At 42.5% G+C, this 15613-nt stretch overlaps 1 protein-coding gene across 8 annotated transcripts in view; it reads left to right on the forward strand.

The window, feature by feature from the left end:
* The window catches only part of TMCO4 (transmembrane and coiled-coil domains 4), a 108474-nt gene that overhangs the window by 21152 nt on the left and 71709 nt on the right, over positions 1-15613 (forward strand). For 7 of the 8 annotated variants that reach the window (XM_074306064.1, XM_074306059.1, XM_074306065.1 and 4 more), the window contains 4 exons: positions 5272-5404; positions 7721-7818; positions 8492-8635; positions 11657-11776. In XM_074306064.1, coding sequence (XP_074162165.1) covers positions 5272-5404; positions 7721-7818; positions 8492-8635; positions 11657-11776 — 495 coding nt within the window. Of the gene's footprint in view, positions 1-4467; positions 4599-5271; positions 5405-7720; positions 7819-8491; positions 8636-11656; positions 11777-15613 lie in introns of those variants that run through there. The other variant, XM_074306063.1, reaches the window with a different exon arrangement.

Below are 15613 nucleotides of genomic sequence, written 5' to 3' on the forward strand. Positions count from 1 at the left end.
AACTATTAATTGTATATAAAGAGATGCTCTAAATCACTAATAATTAGGAAAAATCAAATTAAAACAACACTGAAATTCTTCTCAAATTAGCAAAGTTAGCAAATAAAGGAAAATAACAAATATTGGGGAGCTGTGGGGGGAAAAAAACCAAACATATTAATGTGCATTAATGCATTGTGGGTGAAGTGGGAAATGGTCCAGCCATTCTGGATTTTGTATCCCAAAGAGTATTAAATTATGAGTACCATTTGACCTAGAAATAAATATACAATTAGGTCCTAAAGGGGAAAAAAGGAGGAAAAGGGCCCTATTGAATAAAAATATTTATAGCAGCTCTCTTTAGTGGCAAAAGATTGGAAATTGAGGGGATATCCATCTGCTGGGGAATGACTGAACAAGTTGTGGTATTAATGTAATGAGTACTATTGCCCTATAAGGAATGAGATGGGAGGGAAAAGAGAAGATTGTATAAACTGAACAATTTATACCATAAAATCAATATTTTTAAGACAAATAAGTTTGGAAGATTTAGGAATCTGATCAACACAATGCCCAGCTATACTTCTGCAGGATTCAGAATGATGCTGCCCACCTACTGCTGGATCCAAGGGATCGATTTGACACTTTTTCTTTTTAACCTGACCAAAGTAGGAATTTGATTTAACTTTGTTATGAATTTCTCGGTGAAGTTAGAGGAGAGAAAGCAGACTTTGATTGATGGAAATTTTTTTTATTAATTTTATAATTATAAATTTTTTGACAGTATATATGCATGAGTAATTTTTTTTATAATGTTATCCCTTGTATTAATTTTTCCAGATTCTCCCCTCCCTCCCTCTACTCCCGCCCCTTGATGACAGGCAATCCCATGCATTTTACATGTGTTACAATATAACCTAGATACAATATATGTGTGTAAATACCATTTTCTTGTTGCACATTAAGTATTAGATTCCGAAGGTATAAGTAGCCTGGGTAGATAGACAGTAGTGCTAACAATTTACATTCGCTTCCCAGTGTTCCTTCTCTGGGTGTAGTTATTTCTGTCCATCATTGATCAGCTGGAAGTGAGTTGGAACTTCTCTATGTTGAAGATAGCCACTTCAATTGATGGAAAAATTAATTAAAACATGAGAAATAAAATCAAAATAACAAGAAAGAAAGGCCCTGGAACATATACTATGACGTGGAGTCCATGCTTAGGGGAAGCCAGAGTTCTGACAGTAGAATTGGAGACAGATGTGTCATTCCACATCTGCAAGGAAATGTGCTCTTTTTCAAATGCCCTCGGTAACCTAACTCTTACTAAGGAACTGCTCCTATGTCGGGGGCTGGTTGATAAAGTTAGGTGTTCTCAACATTATTATCCCCATTTAGCAGATAAGGGAGCTGAAGTCCATAAAGCTAAGATGACACGTCTGGGCTCATGCTCTTCCTACCCCATCCCAATGCTTCCCTAAGCTTTTAATTGCCCAGGCTCATTTAGCTTGGATTTCCAAGTGGACTCTGGCACGTCTGGAATTCCTAGAAGCTCTCCTGTATCGATCCTTAATTCTTTTTTTGGTGTCCCAAATTTCTTTGCAGTGTTGTGATCCCTTCTTGAAATAATGTTAAATGTACAAAACAAAACTCATTCAATCATAACAGAAACCAATTATTGAAATATTGTTCTCAATATATATTCTGAAAACAAGTTCACAGACTCTAGGTTAACAAATGAATCTTAACTATCACTGAGATCTTTAGAATTAGTGCTTCAGAATTGGAAGAGATGACAAAGGTCAACTAGTCCAACCCCTACCCCACTGAAATCCTCTCTACACCATCCCAATGGAAATATTTCCTCTTTCACATTAGTGCTCTTGAATACAAGCCAACATATCAGCCAACCTACCAGGCAGTAAGTATTTATTTCTATAACTGTTTTTATTGTTTACTATTTTTTAAATTTTTAACTTTTTTATTTTCAAAATACATGCAAAGATAGTTTGTGTTCCAAATTTTTTCTCCCTCTCATAGACAAGTAATCCAATATGTTGCACATGTGCAATTCTTCTAAATACATTTCCATATTTATTATGGTACACAAGAAAAATCAGATCAAAAGGGGAAAAAATGAGAAAGAAAACAAAAAGCAAGCAAATCACAACAAAAAAGGTGAAAATGCTATGTTGTGATCCACATTCAGTTCCCACAGTGCTCTCTCTGGGTGCAGATGGCTCTCTTCATCACAAGATCATTGGAACTGGCCTGAATCATAGTTGATCATTGCATAATCTTATTGCTGTGTGCAATGTTCTTTTGGTTCTACTCACTTCACTCAGCATCAAGCCTTTCTGAAATCATCCTGCTGGTCATTTCTTACAGAACAATAATATTCCATAATATTCATATACCATAATTTATTCAGCCAATCTTCAATTGATGGGCATCCACTTAGTTTCTGGTTCCTTGCCACTACAAAGAGGGCTGCTACAAACATTTTTTGCACATGTAGGTCCTTTTCCCTCCTTGAAGATCTCTTTGGGACTCAAAAAGACTCAGTAGAGACACTGCTGGATAAAAGGGTATGCACACTTTGATAGCCCTTTGAGTATAGTTCCAGATCGCTCTCCAGAATGGTTAGATCTATTCACAACTCCACCAATAATGCATCAGTGTCCCAGTTTTCCCACATCCCTTCCAACATTTGTCATTATCTTTTCCTGTCATCTTAGCCAGTCTGACAGGTGTGCAGTGATATCTCAGAGTTGTCTTAATTTGCATTTCTTTGATCAGTAGTGATTTAGAGCATTTTTTCATATGATTAAAAATAGTTTTAATTTCTTCATCTGAAAATTGTCTAGTTATGTCCTTTGACCATTTATTAATTGGAGAATGCTTTGTGTTATAAATTTGTCAATTCTCTCCATATATTATAGAAATAAAACTTTTATCAGACCCCTTGGATGTAAATTTTTTCCCGGTTTTCTGCTTCCCTTCTAATCTTGTTTGCATTGGTTTTGTTTGTATAAAAACTTTTAAACTTAATATAAAAATTATCCACATTGCATTTGCCTTCCTTCTCCACAGATCTGAGGGGTAGATTATCCTCTGTTCTTCTCATTTGCTTATAGTATCACTCTTTATGTCCAAATTATGAAAACATTTCACCCTTATCTTGGAACAGGGTGTTAGGTGTAGGTCAATACCCAGTTTCTGCCATTCAGTGAGCATTTATTAAGCACCTACTCTGGGCCAGGTGTTGAACTCATTAAAGAGAATACAAAGGGAGCCATGAAACAGTCTCCAAGTGAAAGTTTTGCCTTCTATGCCGCATCTTCTCAGTTCTTCAGAGATTATAGAATCATTGATCCAGCTCCCATTTAATCCAGCATTCCCATTTACGTTGATAAAATGGAAGTCATAGAACTTACCCCACAGAGGACAAGTGGGATTGTGATTATAAATCTAGATCTTCGGGTGTCTTGAACTCGATCTTGGGTCAGTACCTGCATCTCTCTGGGTCTCAATTTCCTCATCTTCAAGAGGAGTTGGACTGGCTGCTCTCCCAGCTTCCTGCCAGCTTTCAGCCTGTAATTCTGTGACCAGTTGAAGAAATTAGGAATGTTTAGCCTGGCACAGAGACTTCTGCTCCCCTATCCATGTCCTTCCTAAACTGTGGTTGGTACCCAGAGCTGAACACAACACAGGGCCTGGCAAATAGTAGGCACTTAATAAATGCTTATTGATTGATTGGTCACTGTTCCCTCTGTTCTTTGGGTGGTCTCCAGTTGCTGATTTGCAAACCTTCAAGCCCCCTGTGACATGAAAATGTCCATCCCCTACCTCGAGCCCTGGTTTTTTTGCTTCCAGTGAGTCTCAGATGCCCTCAGCTCTCCCTCCCTCTTAGGACTGGCAGTATGGGAGGCACCTTGTTGGGCGGCTGAAACCAGAGACAGGAAGACCCAAGCTGAAACATGGTCTCGGACCTAGCGGGTGACTCTGAGGGAGTCTCTCTCTGCCTCAGTTTCCTCATCAGTGCATTGGGGATAATCTCAGCACGTACCTCCTAGGGCTATTGTGAGGACTTAATGAGATAACCTCGATACACTGCACTATCGATATTATGGTTGTTGCTCCCCCAGGCAGCCGTCCGGCACTGGAGCATTTGGAGCGTTGGCTTTGGGGCTGACATCGGAGGCCGCTGGAAAATCGTAACCGCTGGAGTGCATCTTGGCCCATGTTCAGCCAGCTTAGTCACCACAACTTTGATCAGTGACACCTGTATTAATGGCAATTTATAATTCTCGTTGACTAATGACAGCTGCCGAAGGTTGTTTCAGCCCCATTAGCGCTGATTATCTTGGGCTTCTGATACCAGCTATTTACTCCTGAGGAGCCGTCGAGACTGACCTAGTAACCGGAAGGCCCGAGCAGTCTGACCCTCGGCACGTAGCCGCCCGGCGGGTCTGGGGAGGCCGGAGAAGGGTGTGCCCGAGTGAGAGAGCAGAGGCCGGCTTACCTGCTCTTTGCCTTTCAGCCTTCCTCCAGCCCTCCCTCCCTTTGCTTTTTCAGCCTTTTTACTAGGTGTAAATGGATACAAAAAATGCATCCAGGTTTGTAAGGTGTTCTATACACTCATTCAGCAGTCAATCACTCGTTGAATTCTCACAATCACCTTGGGAGGGAGGTGCTGGTGGTATCCCATTCTACAGATGAGGAAACTGAGGCAGATGGCAGTTAAATGGCTTGCTAGTGAGTGACTAAAGCTAGGATTTGAATTTGGGTCTTCCTAACTCCTAATCTAGCATCCTAGTCACAGCCTTTCTCTGCAGCCTGGATGGGTCCTTGCAGAGTAAATACACAATAACTTTTGGGGACTTATTTCCATAAGAAAAAAAAATACATATGTGTGTGTGTGTGTGTGTGTGTGTGTGTGTGGAAAGAGAAGAGAGAAAAGGCATCACAGAAATTTGAATCCTTTCTAGTAACATTCATGATCAGTAGTGTGTAAGTCCTAACCACAGGATTGGAATCAAAGACTCTGGGTTTGACTACTGATTCTGATTTTTTCTAATGTGATCTGAGGTGAGATTCCACTTCCTTGGGCTTCAGTGTTCCCATCTGTAAATTGGGTTCCACACCCCCCTCACACACACTCTACCTCACAGGGTCATGCTGAGGAAAGTTTAATATTTTATCCTTTGAAGTGCTCCAGAACTCTTTTGATTCTTGATAATATCAGTAAAAGCACCTTCTTCATCTCTCATGGTTTTGTTCCATCTGAAGGCTGCTATGATGCTCGGGCCAGGGTAGTTGTGTGCCACGTCACCTGTCTGCTGAAAATACCCCCGGAGGAGCTGGAGAACCTGGAGGAGATGTTTCTGGAGAGCCTGAAGGAAAGACAGGAAGAAGAGTCGGAGTAAGGTGGCTTTTATTACTTTTCAGGAAAATCCATTCTCAGGGAATGAGCCTCAGTTTTCTCATCTGTAAAATGGGTGCAATGGCTTCTTTAACGTCTTCTTTCCAAGGAGTGTCGCGTGACCAGCTGATGTTCTCAAGTGAGGAGATTTTCTAGTTAACTGCAATTAACCTTTTAATGACCCAAACTCATTTTTTTGATCAAATTTAACTGTTCTAGCTGGAAATCATTTTTAAAAATGATTGGACAGACCTCACTCAAGGCTGGGGGTCACCTCTGCACCTAGGCTTTGAGCTATACCCTTGGGACTCAGCGCAGCACACACGGTGTGAAGGGGGAAGGAAGAAGAGAGCTTTTAGTGTCATGACTGGCAGCACACGGTGAAGTGTCAGGAGTCCCCGGTCTGGCATTTATTCGTTTTGTAACTTTTTTTGAGGCTGTATCCCCATCTGTAAAGTGGGAGTGGCCATTGCTGTACCCCCTACCTCCTAGGATAGCCATGAAGAAAGTGCTTTGTAAGCTGTAAAACATTATCCAAACTGATAGTGCTAAAATCATTATCATTGTACTTAGCATCTATATGACTATTGGGTCTGCAGAGCACTTCCTACGTGGTATCACGCTGGATCCTTGCAGCAGCCTGAGGAGATAGATGCTGTTATCGAGCTGTAATTATTAACAGCTATGCTAACTATTTTATAGATGGGCAAAGTGAGGTTAAGTGACTTTGCTGATGGGAGATCGGTCACACAGTGAGGAAGTATCTGAGACACATTTGAACTTCAGGCTACTAATTCTAAGTTCAGCACTATCCACTCTGCCACCTAGTGACCCAGTGGTAGAGATGCATTTTTCCTGTTATGGTTCCATGCAAAACTAGGAGTGTTTTACTTGATGTAACTTGTTTGATTCTATCAGGTCACCATGAAGTAGATGGTGCATATTATCATGCCCTCATTATAGATGGGGAAACTGAGGCTCAGAAAGGCCCCTCCCAGCTCTGACCTCCTGGGTTCTAAGGGCCCTCCCAGCTCTGACCTCCCGGGTTCTAGATCCCTCCCAGCTCTGACATCCCGGGTTCTAGATCCCTCCCAGCTCTGACCTCCTGGGTTCTAGCCCTCCCAGGTCTGACCTCCTGGGTTCTAAGGGCCCTCCCAGCTCTGACCTCCTGGGTTCTAGCCCTCCCAGGTCTGACCTCCTGGGTTCTAAGGGCCCTCCCAGCTCTGACCTCCTGGGTTCTAGCCCTCCCAGGTCTGACCTCCTGGGTTCCAAGGGCCCTCCCAGCTCTGACCTCCTGGGTTCTAGCCCTCCCAGGTCTGACCTCCTGGGTTCTAAGGGCCCTCCCAGCTCTGACCTCCTGGGTTCTAGCCCTCCCAGCTCTGACCTCCCGGGTTCTAGATCCCTCCCAGCTCTGACATCCCGGGTTCTAGATCCCTCCCAGCTCTGACCTCCTGGGTTCTAGCCCTCCCAGGTCTGACCTCCTGGGTTCTAAGGGCCCTCCCAGCTCTGACCTCCTGGGTTCTAGCCCTCCCAGGTCTGACCTCCTGGGTTCTAAGGGCCCTCCCAGCTCTGACCTCCTGGGTTCTAAGGGCCCTCCCAGCTCTGACCTCCTGGGTTCTAGCCCTCCCAGGTCTGACCTCCTGGGTTCCAAGGCCCTCCCAGCTCTGACATTCTAAGATTCTGATATAGCACTTAAGAACTGAGCAGTGTGACTGGAAAATCTGGGTGAGTGGTCTTTCTAACTCTATTAAGCTAAAAAAGAAAAAAGGTATCTATGTATATATGTGTATATATGTTGTATATCACATGTATGGTTGTATATATTTTATATACATGTATGTATGTGTATACATGTGTCTCCTTTTCCACTTTTTTAAGAATTTGTCTTTCAAGTCTGAACGAGTCTGGCCCAAAGGCAGGTGTGGCGAGTTCTAAGACCTTGGCTTGTGCTATCCTAGGTTGGGGGAGCGGTTTGGGGCCAGGGGAGAAGGGGGACTGAGCACAGAGAAGATCACAGGGTATATTTCACTGGTACATCTGTTTTTAAAACCCTTTTTTTCATTATTCAAACTGCAGCCCAGTTAGGACGGATCAGCAGGGTAAGTAAAAGCACATACTGAACGTTGTGTCCCGTTCGGCTCCTCGGCCCTTTAATATAAATGATGAATCCCTGGTGTTTCTTGTCATTGAGCCTGCATGAGGGAATCCCCACGATTGGCCCAGCACTGTGGCGAATCTGGGGCCCGGAAGCCTCAGGAGGCTCTCAGCGGTCTTGCTTCCTCTTCTTCTTCCTCGTCTCCCCTTCCCCACTCCCAGAGCTGCTGAAGCTTCAAGGAAAAAGAGGGAGAATCGGAAGAAATGGAAGCGTTATCTCCTGATCGGCCTGGCCACTGTTGGAGGCGGGACAGCTATCGGTGAGCACTCCTCAGGGCTCTGGGGCATGGTCCAGAAACTCCCTAATCTAATCCAAGCTGCCAAGAAGGGAAAGATTGCCTGGAATCCGGAGTAAAAGTGCAGGGAGGTCTGGCTGGCTTTGGGACCTAAAGGCCCAGCAGGGAAGGCGGCTTCGCTCCCACTCCCCGGGCTCGTGACCTTAGGCCACCTGGGGCGGGGGGCGCCTCAGATCCCTACATTTCTCAATCAGGCTGTTATAATAACCTTATTAGTTTCATATTTAAAATGAAGGAGTGAAAAGGCATTTATTTAGCATTTAATTTCACTAAGCCTAAGAGTAGAGAAAACTAATACTGAGCAGTCAGGAAGACCTGAGTTCAAAGCTAGCCTCAGACCCTGAATCTATTTACCTCACTTTCCTCATCTGTAAAATGGGGATAATCGTAACCTCTTCCTTCCAGAGTTGTAGTGAGGATCAAATAAGATCATATTTGTAGAGCATTTAGCCTGGTATATAGTTAGTGCTATATAAATGCTGTTATTATTGCTGTAATTATTTTTCTATGCAAAATCGGACAGCCCCTGACTTGAGAGCATTAACAATGATACATCAGGGGGAGGTGGGGCTTGGGAAGGAATTCTGATGTGCAGCGTTACAGGGAACCCGGTGACCCCGGTGCTGTTCCATTGCAGGGCTCACAGGCGGCCTGGCTGCCCCGTTCATGGCCGCAGGAGCGGCCGCCATCATCGGCACCACGGGCGCAGCTGCTCTGGGCTCCGTGGCAGGGATTGCCGTCATAACCTCCCTGTTTGGAGCGGCAGGAGCCGGTCTGACAGGTAAGGTGGGAAAGCTGCAGCTGGTTCTTCTGGAGCCTCTCCTGCAGGGCCAGCTGTTTCTCCCTCAGCCGCAGGACGGCAGCGGCCGTGCTCTTCGGGGAGGTTGTTCGTTGTTTAACTTGCCGGTGATTCTGAAATGAATCACGTCGTCCGGCCGCTTTCAAGTTCACACCCAATCTTGTCATCAAATGCCAGCTCAGTAAACGGACATGGTATGGTGGAAAGAACGCTGATTTTGGACCTGGGTTCAAATCCCATCTCTGCCGTTTACTACCAGTGTAACCTCTCTGGGACTCAGTGTCCCCATTTAAAAATGAGTAGGTTGGAGTAGATTCCCCTTCCAGCTTTCACATGAGCATGACCGTGTAGCCACACACGACCAAGTATGACTCATGGCTAATTGTCCTTATTGCTTAAATGGAATCACTGTTGGAAGGCAGGAAGTAGGGAAACCATGGGCGCCAGAGCCACATACTGGATAACTGTGTCAATGTCTCTGAACTCTGCCACGATTTCCATTAACCCCTACAGATCCAAGCTCAAATCTCCACCTGAAGAGAGTCCCAAGCAGGCAAATATTTAACAATCATCTCTTTAGGGCAAAAAAAGAAAGCCCACAGGACACACTTAACATTTCATCTGAATTATTGCCATTTTCTCCATCACTTTCTTAAGTCTGGACAGTCAGCAATCAACAAAAATTTTTCTGAGGTGTAAATGCTCGCATTGAAAATTTAACAATTGGCTTTCCATCCTGGGAGCCCTGAACGCCGTCCTCAGATACCCTCGCCCTTGTTCCCATGGCAGAGCCTAGCTGGGGACTTGCACCCCACTCTGCACCCCCTCACTCTGAGTTCTCCCTCCCCCCCGTCACATTCTGTTCTGTCCACACTCCGTTCTTTATCGGGACCATCACAAGCACCCAGGGGCTGCATCCTGTCCAATGATGCCCAATCACCAGCACCAAAGAAAGATGCTGCTGCTGAATCCACAGCCTGCAGAGTTCTGCAATCGCGCGGTCCCACTGCTTTCCCCCCCACACAGCCGTCCGTTTTTACCTGTGGAATATTTATTAACATTGGTCACTATCAACAGTCAGGCATCTAGGGGGCGCCATAGTGGATAGAATGCTGGGTCTGGAGTCTGGGAAGTCTGGGAGAACTGAGTTCAAATTCCTCCTCAGATGCTTATTAGTTGAATGACTCTGGTCAAGTAACTGAACTCAATTTCCTCCACTGTAAATTAGGAGAATAACAATACCTACTGAGCAGTCAGGAAGACCTGAGTTCAAAGCGAGCTTCAGACCCTGAACCTATTTACCTCACTTTCCTCATCTGTAAAATGGGGTTAATCGATTGATTCTGAGGTTATGATAATGAGATAATGTTTGTAAAGTGCTTAGCACAGGGTATGTATATAGTATGTAGTAGGTGCTATATAAATGCTTATTCCCTTATCTTCCTCCTGCCTCCAACTCCCTTCACTACATGAGTCAGAAAGGACCTGAGAAAGAGTATGCAGGTCAGAGTAACAGGAACCGGCCTTAACTAGCCACAGGATGCCCCGGTGTCCCATTCTTATTGGGGAAAGGGTGTGTTGGGGTCCTCATCCGCACCCTGAATTTTTTCAGAGCACAGCTGTGGCGCCATCTCCTGCATGAAGCCCTTCTGGAATACTTTCCCCCAACTCTCCCTTCTTCTCCTCGTGCCCCCCACCATTAGCACTCTCTCCTCAGAATGACTTTGTATCATGGTTTGTGTATACAATGTATTCCTCTTCCCAACACCTAAGAGGAATGTAACTAGACAGCAGGATGGTTTTTGTTGTTGTTGTTTTATCAAGTTATAGGAATAATGGGATAGCACAGACCTTCCTCTAGCTGCCTAAGAAACTGATTTCAAGGTATCTTCCTTTTCCGCACCTAGTCGGAGCTGGGTCTAGCTTTTTTATTGTTAGTCATAGAGAAAAAGCATTCATTAAGAGCTTACTGTATACCAACCACTCTGCTACGTTTTGGGAATACAAACTCAAGTAACCAAGACAGTTCCTGCCCTCAACAAGCTACATTCTCCTAAGAGACGATACCACATAAAAGGAAGCTGGCAAGGGAGGGGAGGGGATAGCTGCAAATGGCCTGAAAGTTTAGAATTGATTTGATTTGACAACAGAGCACAAGATTAAGCATTTAATGACTTCCTAGCCACAAGGGAGATACTTTTAGGGGATGAGAGTCATTGACCTAAGTTTGTGACCAGGATAATTAACTAAAGCAGGAAAAGAGTTTGTGTTATGGTATTTATAGCAAATGGAAACTGGTCATTTATGTTCTATCGATAAATTGAATTAAATTGCTTTTGTAGCAGCATTGTATTGGAGAAGACACTGGTTTTAGAATCAAGAAGACTTGAGTTCAAATCTTGCTCCAGGCACTTACCCTCTGTAAAATCCTAAACAAATCACTTAATTGGCAGAGAATCAGTTTTCTCATCTGCAAAATGAGAGGGTTGGTACAATTCCGGATGACTAATGGTAAAGGGTGCTCCTTATCTCCTGATGAGATGAAAAATGGAGTGCATAATGAGACATGTATTTGTATGTCTGAGGCAGTGAGAGGACTCCTCACGCACAGAGTGCTGAGTCTCGGGTCAGGGAGACTCATCTTCCTGTAGGTGTCTGATCCTGGGCAGGTCATTTAACCTTATTTGCCTCAGTTTCCTTATCTATAAAATGAACTGGAGGAGGAAATGGCAAATCATTTGCTATTATTGCCGAGAAAACCCCATGGATGCTATAGTCCATAGGTTATGAAGAGTTAAACACAAATAACAACAACAATGCAGAGATTTGTTTTGCTTAACTATCTGTATTTGTCCTTTTGTCCTCAATGGGGGAAGAAGTAGGAGACAGAAAACACAAAATTTTGATGATTAAAAAATATATGATTTTTTTTAAATAAGAAATTTGGAGTCAGCGTCTTCTAAGGTGCTTCCAGCCCTAAATCCATGCTCCTCTGGTCTTTAGGCTACAAGATGAAGAAACGAGTGGGAGCCATAGAAGAATTTGAATTCTTACCTTTAACTGATGGGAAACAACTTCACATAACTATTGCAATCACTGGCTGGCTCTGTTCTGGAAAATACGGTAAGAATGGGCAAAGATGTGGAATCCTAATTTGTGTGGTCAAGTTCTGAGTCCGACCATGGTTTCTGCCCTGGCTGTCACCCTTCCCCCGATACTGGGTTGGATCTGTGCTTTAATCAGCCTGGCCCTTCCTTCTTATCCATGCTCCCCTTTCTCTTCCTATAAATCCCTCGTGCACTAGTGGCTCTTAATATAGTCTCTGCAGACCGTTTTTAAAATATTTTGATAATTATATTTCAATATAATTAGTTTCCTTTGTAATATTTTATTTTATACATTTAAAAACCTTATTCTTAAAATGCTTCACCAGACAATAAATATACCCAACACACACACACACACACATACACACACACAAATGGCAAAGTAGAAAAAGCAGTGGACCCAGAGTCAGGAAGTCAGGCCCTAACTCACTGGACAAGTCACTCTCTTGGTCACAAATCCTGAGTTTGGCTCTTTATTCTGTCGAGAGTTGCCTTTATCCAGTTCAGCACAAGAGCTATTTATTTATTAAGTGGCTGTCAGGAGTTAGGCACTATGCTAGCAGCACAAAGACCAAAAAAAAGGAGATTCATCTTGCCTTCAAGTAACTTACATTCTCCTGAGGGGACACAACCTAGAAACATAGGAATATGTGTGATTTTGTAAAGGGCATGGAATACGATTCAGAAGATTGCCCATGGGAACTGGCAAAGGAGCTGAACCCAGAAGGAAGCTGGGGGAGGACACCTATCTTAGGAGCATAAGAATAGTCATTGACTCTGTCCAAATGGCTTTGATATAGCATCTGGTGAAACAGGTTTTTCTTTTGAATTTTTTAATATAGATATTTATGTCCCAAAGGGATTTAACTATTTATAACCTAAAGGGAAGTCACCAGATAATGTCACAGAGGACCCATGACTTTTTTTTCTCAATGGCCAATAGGTGGGGACCACCAGTACATTATTCAGATGTTTTTGCTTAATTGTTTTTCCTTGTTACAAACCGTGATTCAGTATGAAATGATGATAACTAAGGCTAAGACAAAAAGGCATCAGTAAAATATTTGAGGTTTTCTGTGAGATTTTTGCTTTAAGAGAGCCAGCTTTAGAGTCAGAGGAACTGGATTCAAATTCTGGCACTTCTGCTTAGTATCCTTGTGATGATCCTCCACAAGTCACTTTCCCTTCTGTTCCATATCTGTGACCTCAGAATATTGCCACTAAAGTGATTTCCAGTCCTAAGTCTATGATATTATATCATATAATTTTATATTAATAGGCAGTGTGGTTGGTAAATTAGGGAGATGAGTTCAAATCCTTCTTTAGGCATTTATTAGCTATGTGATTGGCCGTAAAGTACCTCTCTTGCCTCAGTTCCTCATCACTAAATTAAAGGATTTGAATAAATGGCCTCTGAGGCCCCTTCCAGCTCTACATATGAATAAATAATGTCATAGAGTGAAAAGAGTAGACTTATGAGATCTGAGTTCAAATTCTACCTCAGAAACTTACTTGATATGTGACCAAAATCAAGTCAGTCAAAATCTCAGGCCTTCTTTCTCCTCAACTACAAAATAGCAACAATGCTTCTTGAATTACCAACCCCATAAGGTGGTGGTGGTGAAGAAAGCAACCACAAATTGTAAAGCCCTGTGTAAAGGAGAGTCTCAGTTTCCCCATCTATAAAATGAAAATAATAATAGCATCTGCCTCTTGGGGTCTTTATGATGATCAAATGAGATAATATTTGTAAAGCTCTTGTAAACCTAGAGAAGTGCTGGTTATTATAGTTGTCTGTGGTTGAATGACTCCATTCAATCTTTTTTTAATTTTTCATTTTCCCCAGTTACATGCAAAAAAATATTTTTTGTTAAACATGTACATTAACTTTTACATATTTCCTTATAAATCACTGGGTTGAGCCAGGTCTATCATAATTGATCATTACATAAACTTGCTATTGCTATACACAATGCTTTCATGGTTCTGCTTGTTTCACTCAGCAATATTTCATGTAAATCTTTCCAGCTCTTTCTAAAATCAGTCTTTATCATTTTTCAAGGAATAATAATAATCCATTGCTTTTATATACCATAATCTATTCAGCCATTCCCCAATTGATGGGCATTTGCTCATTTTCAAATTCTTTAATACTACAAAAAGAACTGCTACAGACATTTTTGCACATGTGGGTCCTTTTCCCCCTTTTATGATTTCTTTGGCATACAATTCAATCATTCTTAAACCCACCTAACTGTATTGTTGTCTAGTCCACACCTTGACATCTCTTCCACAGGAATAATGAGAAGCTTTGTCAACTAAAATCTAGGTTAAATGACTAATAAGGAAATGAGTTCCAGGTATAATTTATATTATACTGCTTGCTTCTCAAGGAGTGGAGAGGGGCAGAAGGGTAGGAAAGAATTTGGAACTCAAAATATTTTTAAAATTTTAAAAAAATATTTTAAATGTGATTGAGAAACAAAACAAATTATATTTATATTTATGTGTGCATACATGTATAAACGTTGAGAGATATACATATGTACACACATACGTGTTTCATATATATAAATATACCTGTATGTTTATATAGAAATACAATTTGTTTTGTGTGGGTGCATATATATATGTATGCATATGCATATATATGTATATACACACACCATATATATACATATACATATATATGTGTGTGTGTGTGTGTGTGTGTGTATATATATATATATATATATATATATATATATAAAACTATGTTTTAAAAAAAAGTGAGATTAATCGAGCCTTACTGAGTTTTTCTAAATTTTATTGTTTTTACATTAGTCATTTTCCACAACTTCCCAGTGAATGAGCCAATCCATCGATGAGCCAATATCTTCTTACCAGCCCTTGTTCGTTACACTCTGTCCCAGCCAGAAGTCTGTCACATCTTTATCTTAAATCGAGGTTCAGAAATCCTAGTCCCACTCTCTGACACCATCTTCTCAACCAGCTGTTCACTTCCCAGATTCACTTTTCTTCTCCTTCAGAGCCTTTGCTTCAGATTGGCAGCAGCAGTGACAAAAATACCATCTGTGCCCCTGTGGTCTTCAGTTTCCTGCCCAAGACTTTATCGTCCTTAGCAATGCTTTCTAGGTTCCTTCTGGCAGTATTATATGTACTCATGTGAATCACCGGCAGTGGGTGGGAGTCAGTCATCAGGTTGGGTGAGACTCAGGGTTCTGTCTCATCCGGGTCCCTGCCCCAAGAAGGCAACCCCCTCAGTGCCTCTTCAAGGAGAGTCACCAACTCCGCCCCCTCCTCCCCTATTTTCCTCTTCCTCTATCTCTTGCTGAGTGATCCATTATCTGACAACACCTACGTTTCCATATTAAAATTCCTCAGAGAAGAAGTACCTTTTTTCTTCTCAGAGAGTACAGCTCTCTATCCAAAAGAGCTTCATTTCAATTAAACATATTTGGAATTGTCTGAATTGGTTTAGAAGGGTAGAGAGGTATGAGAGGTATCCTATTAGAATGGCAAGAATCTGGCTCTAGGGTCAGGAGTCCTGGGCTCAGATTCCACTTTTTGTTGTTGTTGTTGTTGTTGTTTTTCCTGAGGCTGGGGTTAAGTCATTTGCCCAGGGTCACACAGCTAGAAAGTGTTAAGTGTTTGAGATCAGATTTGAACTCAGGTCCTCCTGACTCCAGGGCTGGTGCTCTATCCACTGCGCCACCTAGCTGCCCCCAGATCCCACTTCTAACACTTAACTGCTTCTATGTTCTTGCTGTTTGGAATTTTTAATAGATTCACCTCCTGCACCTCAGTGATCTCATCTATAAGATGAAGGGGGTTGATCTCTGAGGTCTCCTCC

Source organism: Sminthopsis crassicaudata, chromosome 3 (assembly GCF_048593235.1).
Source record: "Sminthopsis crassicaudata isolate SCR6 chromosome 3, ASM4859323v1, whole genome shotgun sequence".
Lineage (NCBI taxonomy): Eukaryota > Metazoa > Chordata > Mammalia > Dasyuromorphia > Dasyuridae > Sminthopsis > Sminthopsis crassicaudata.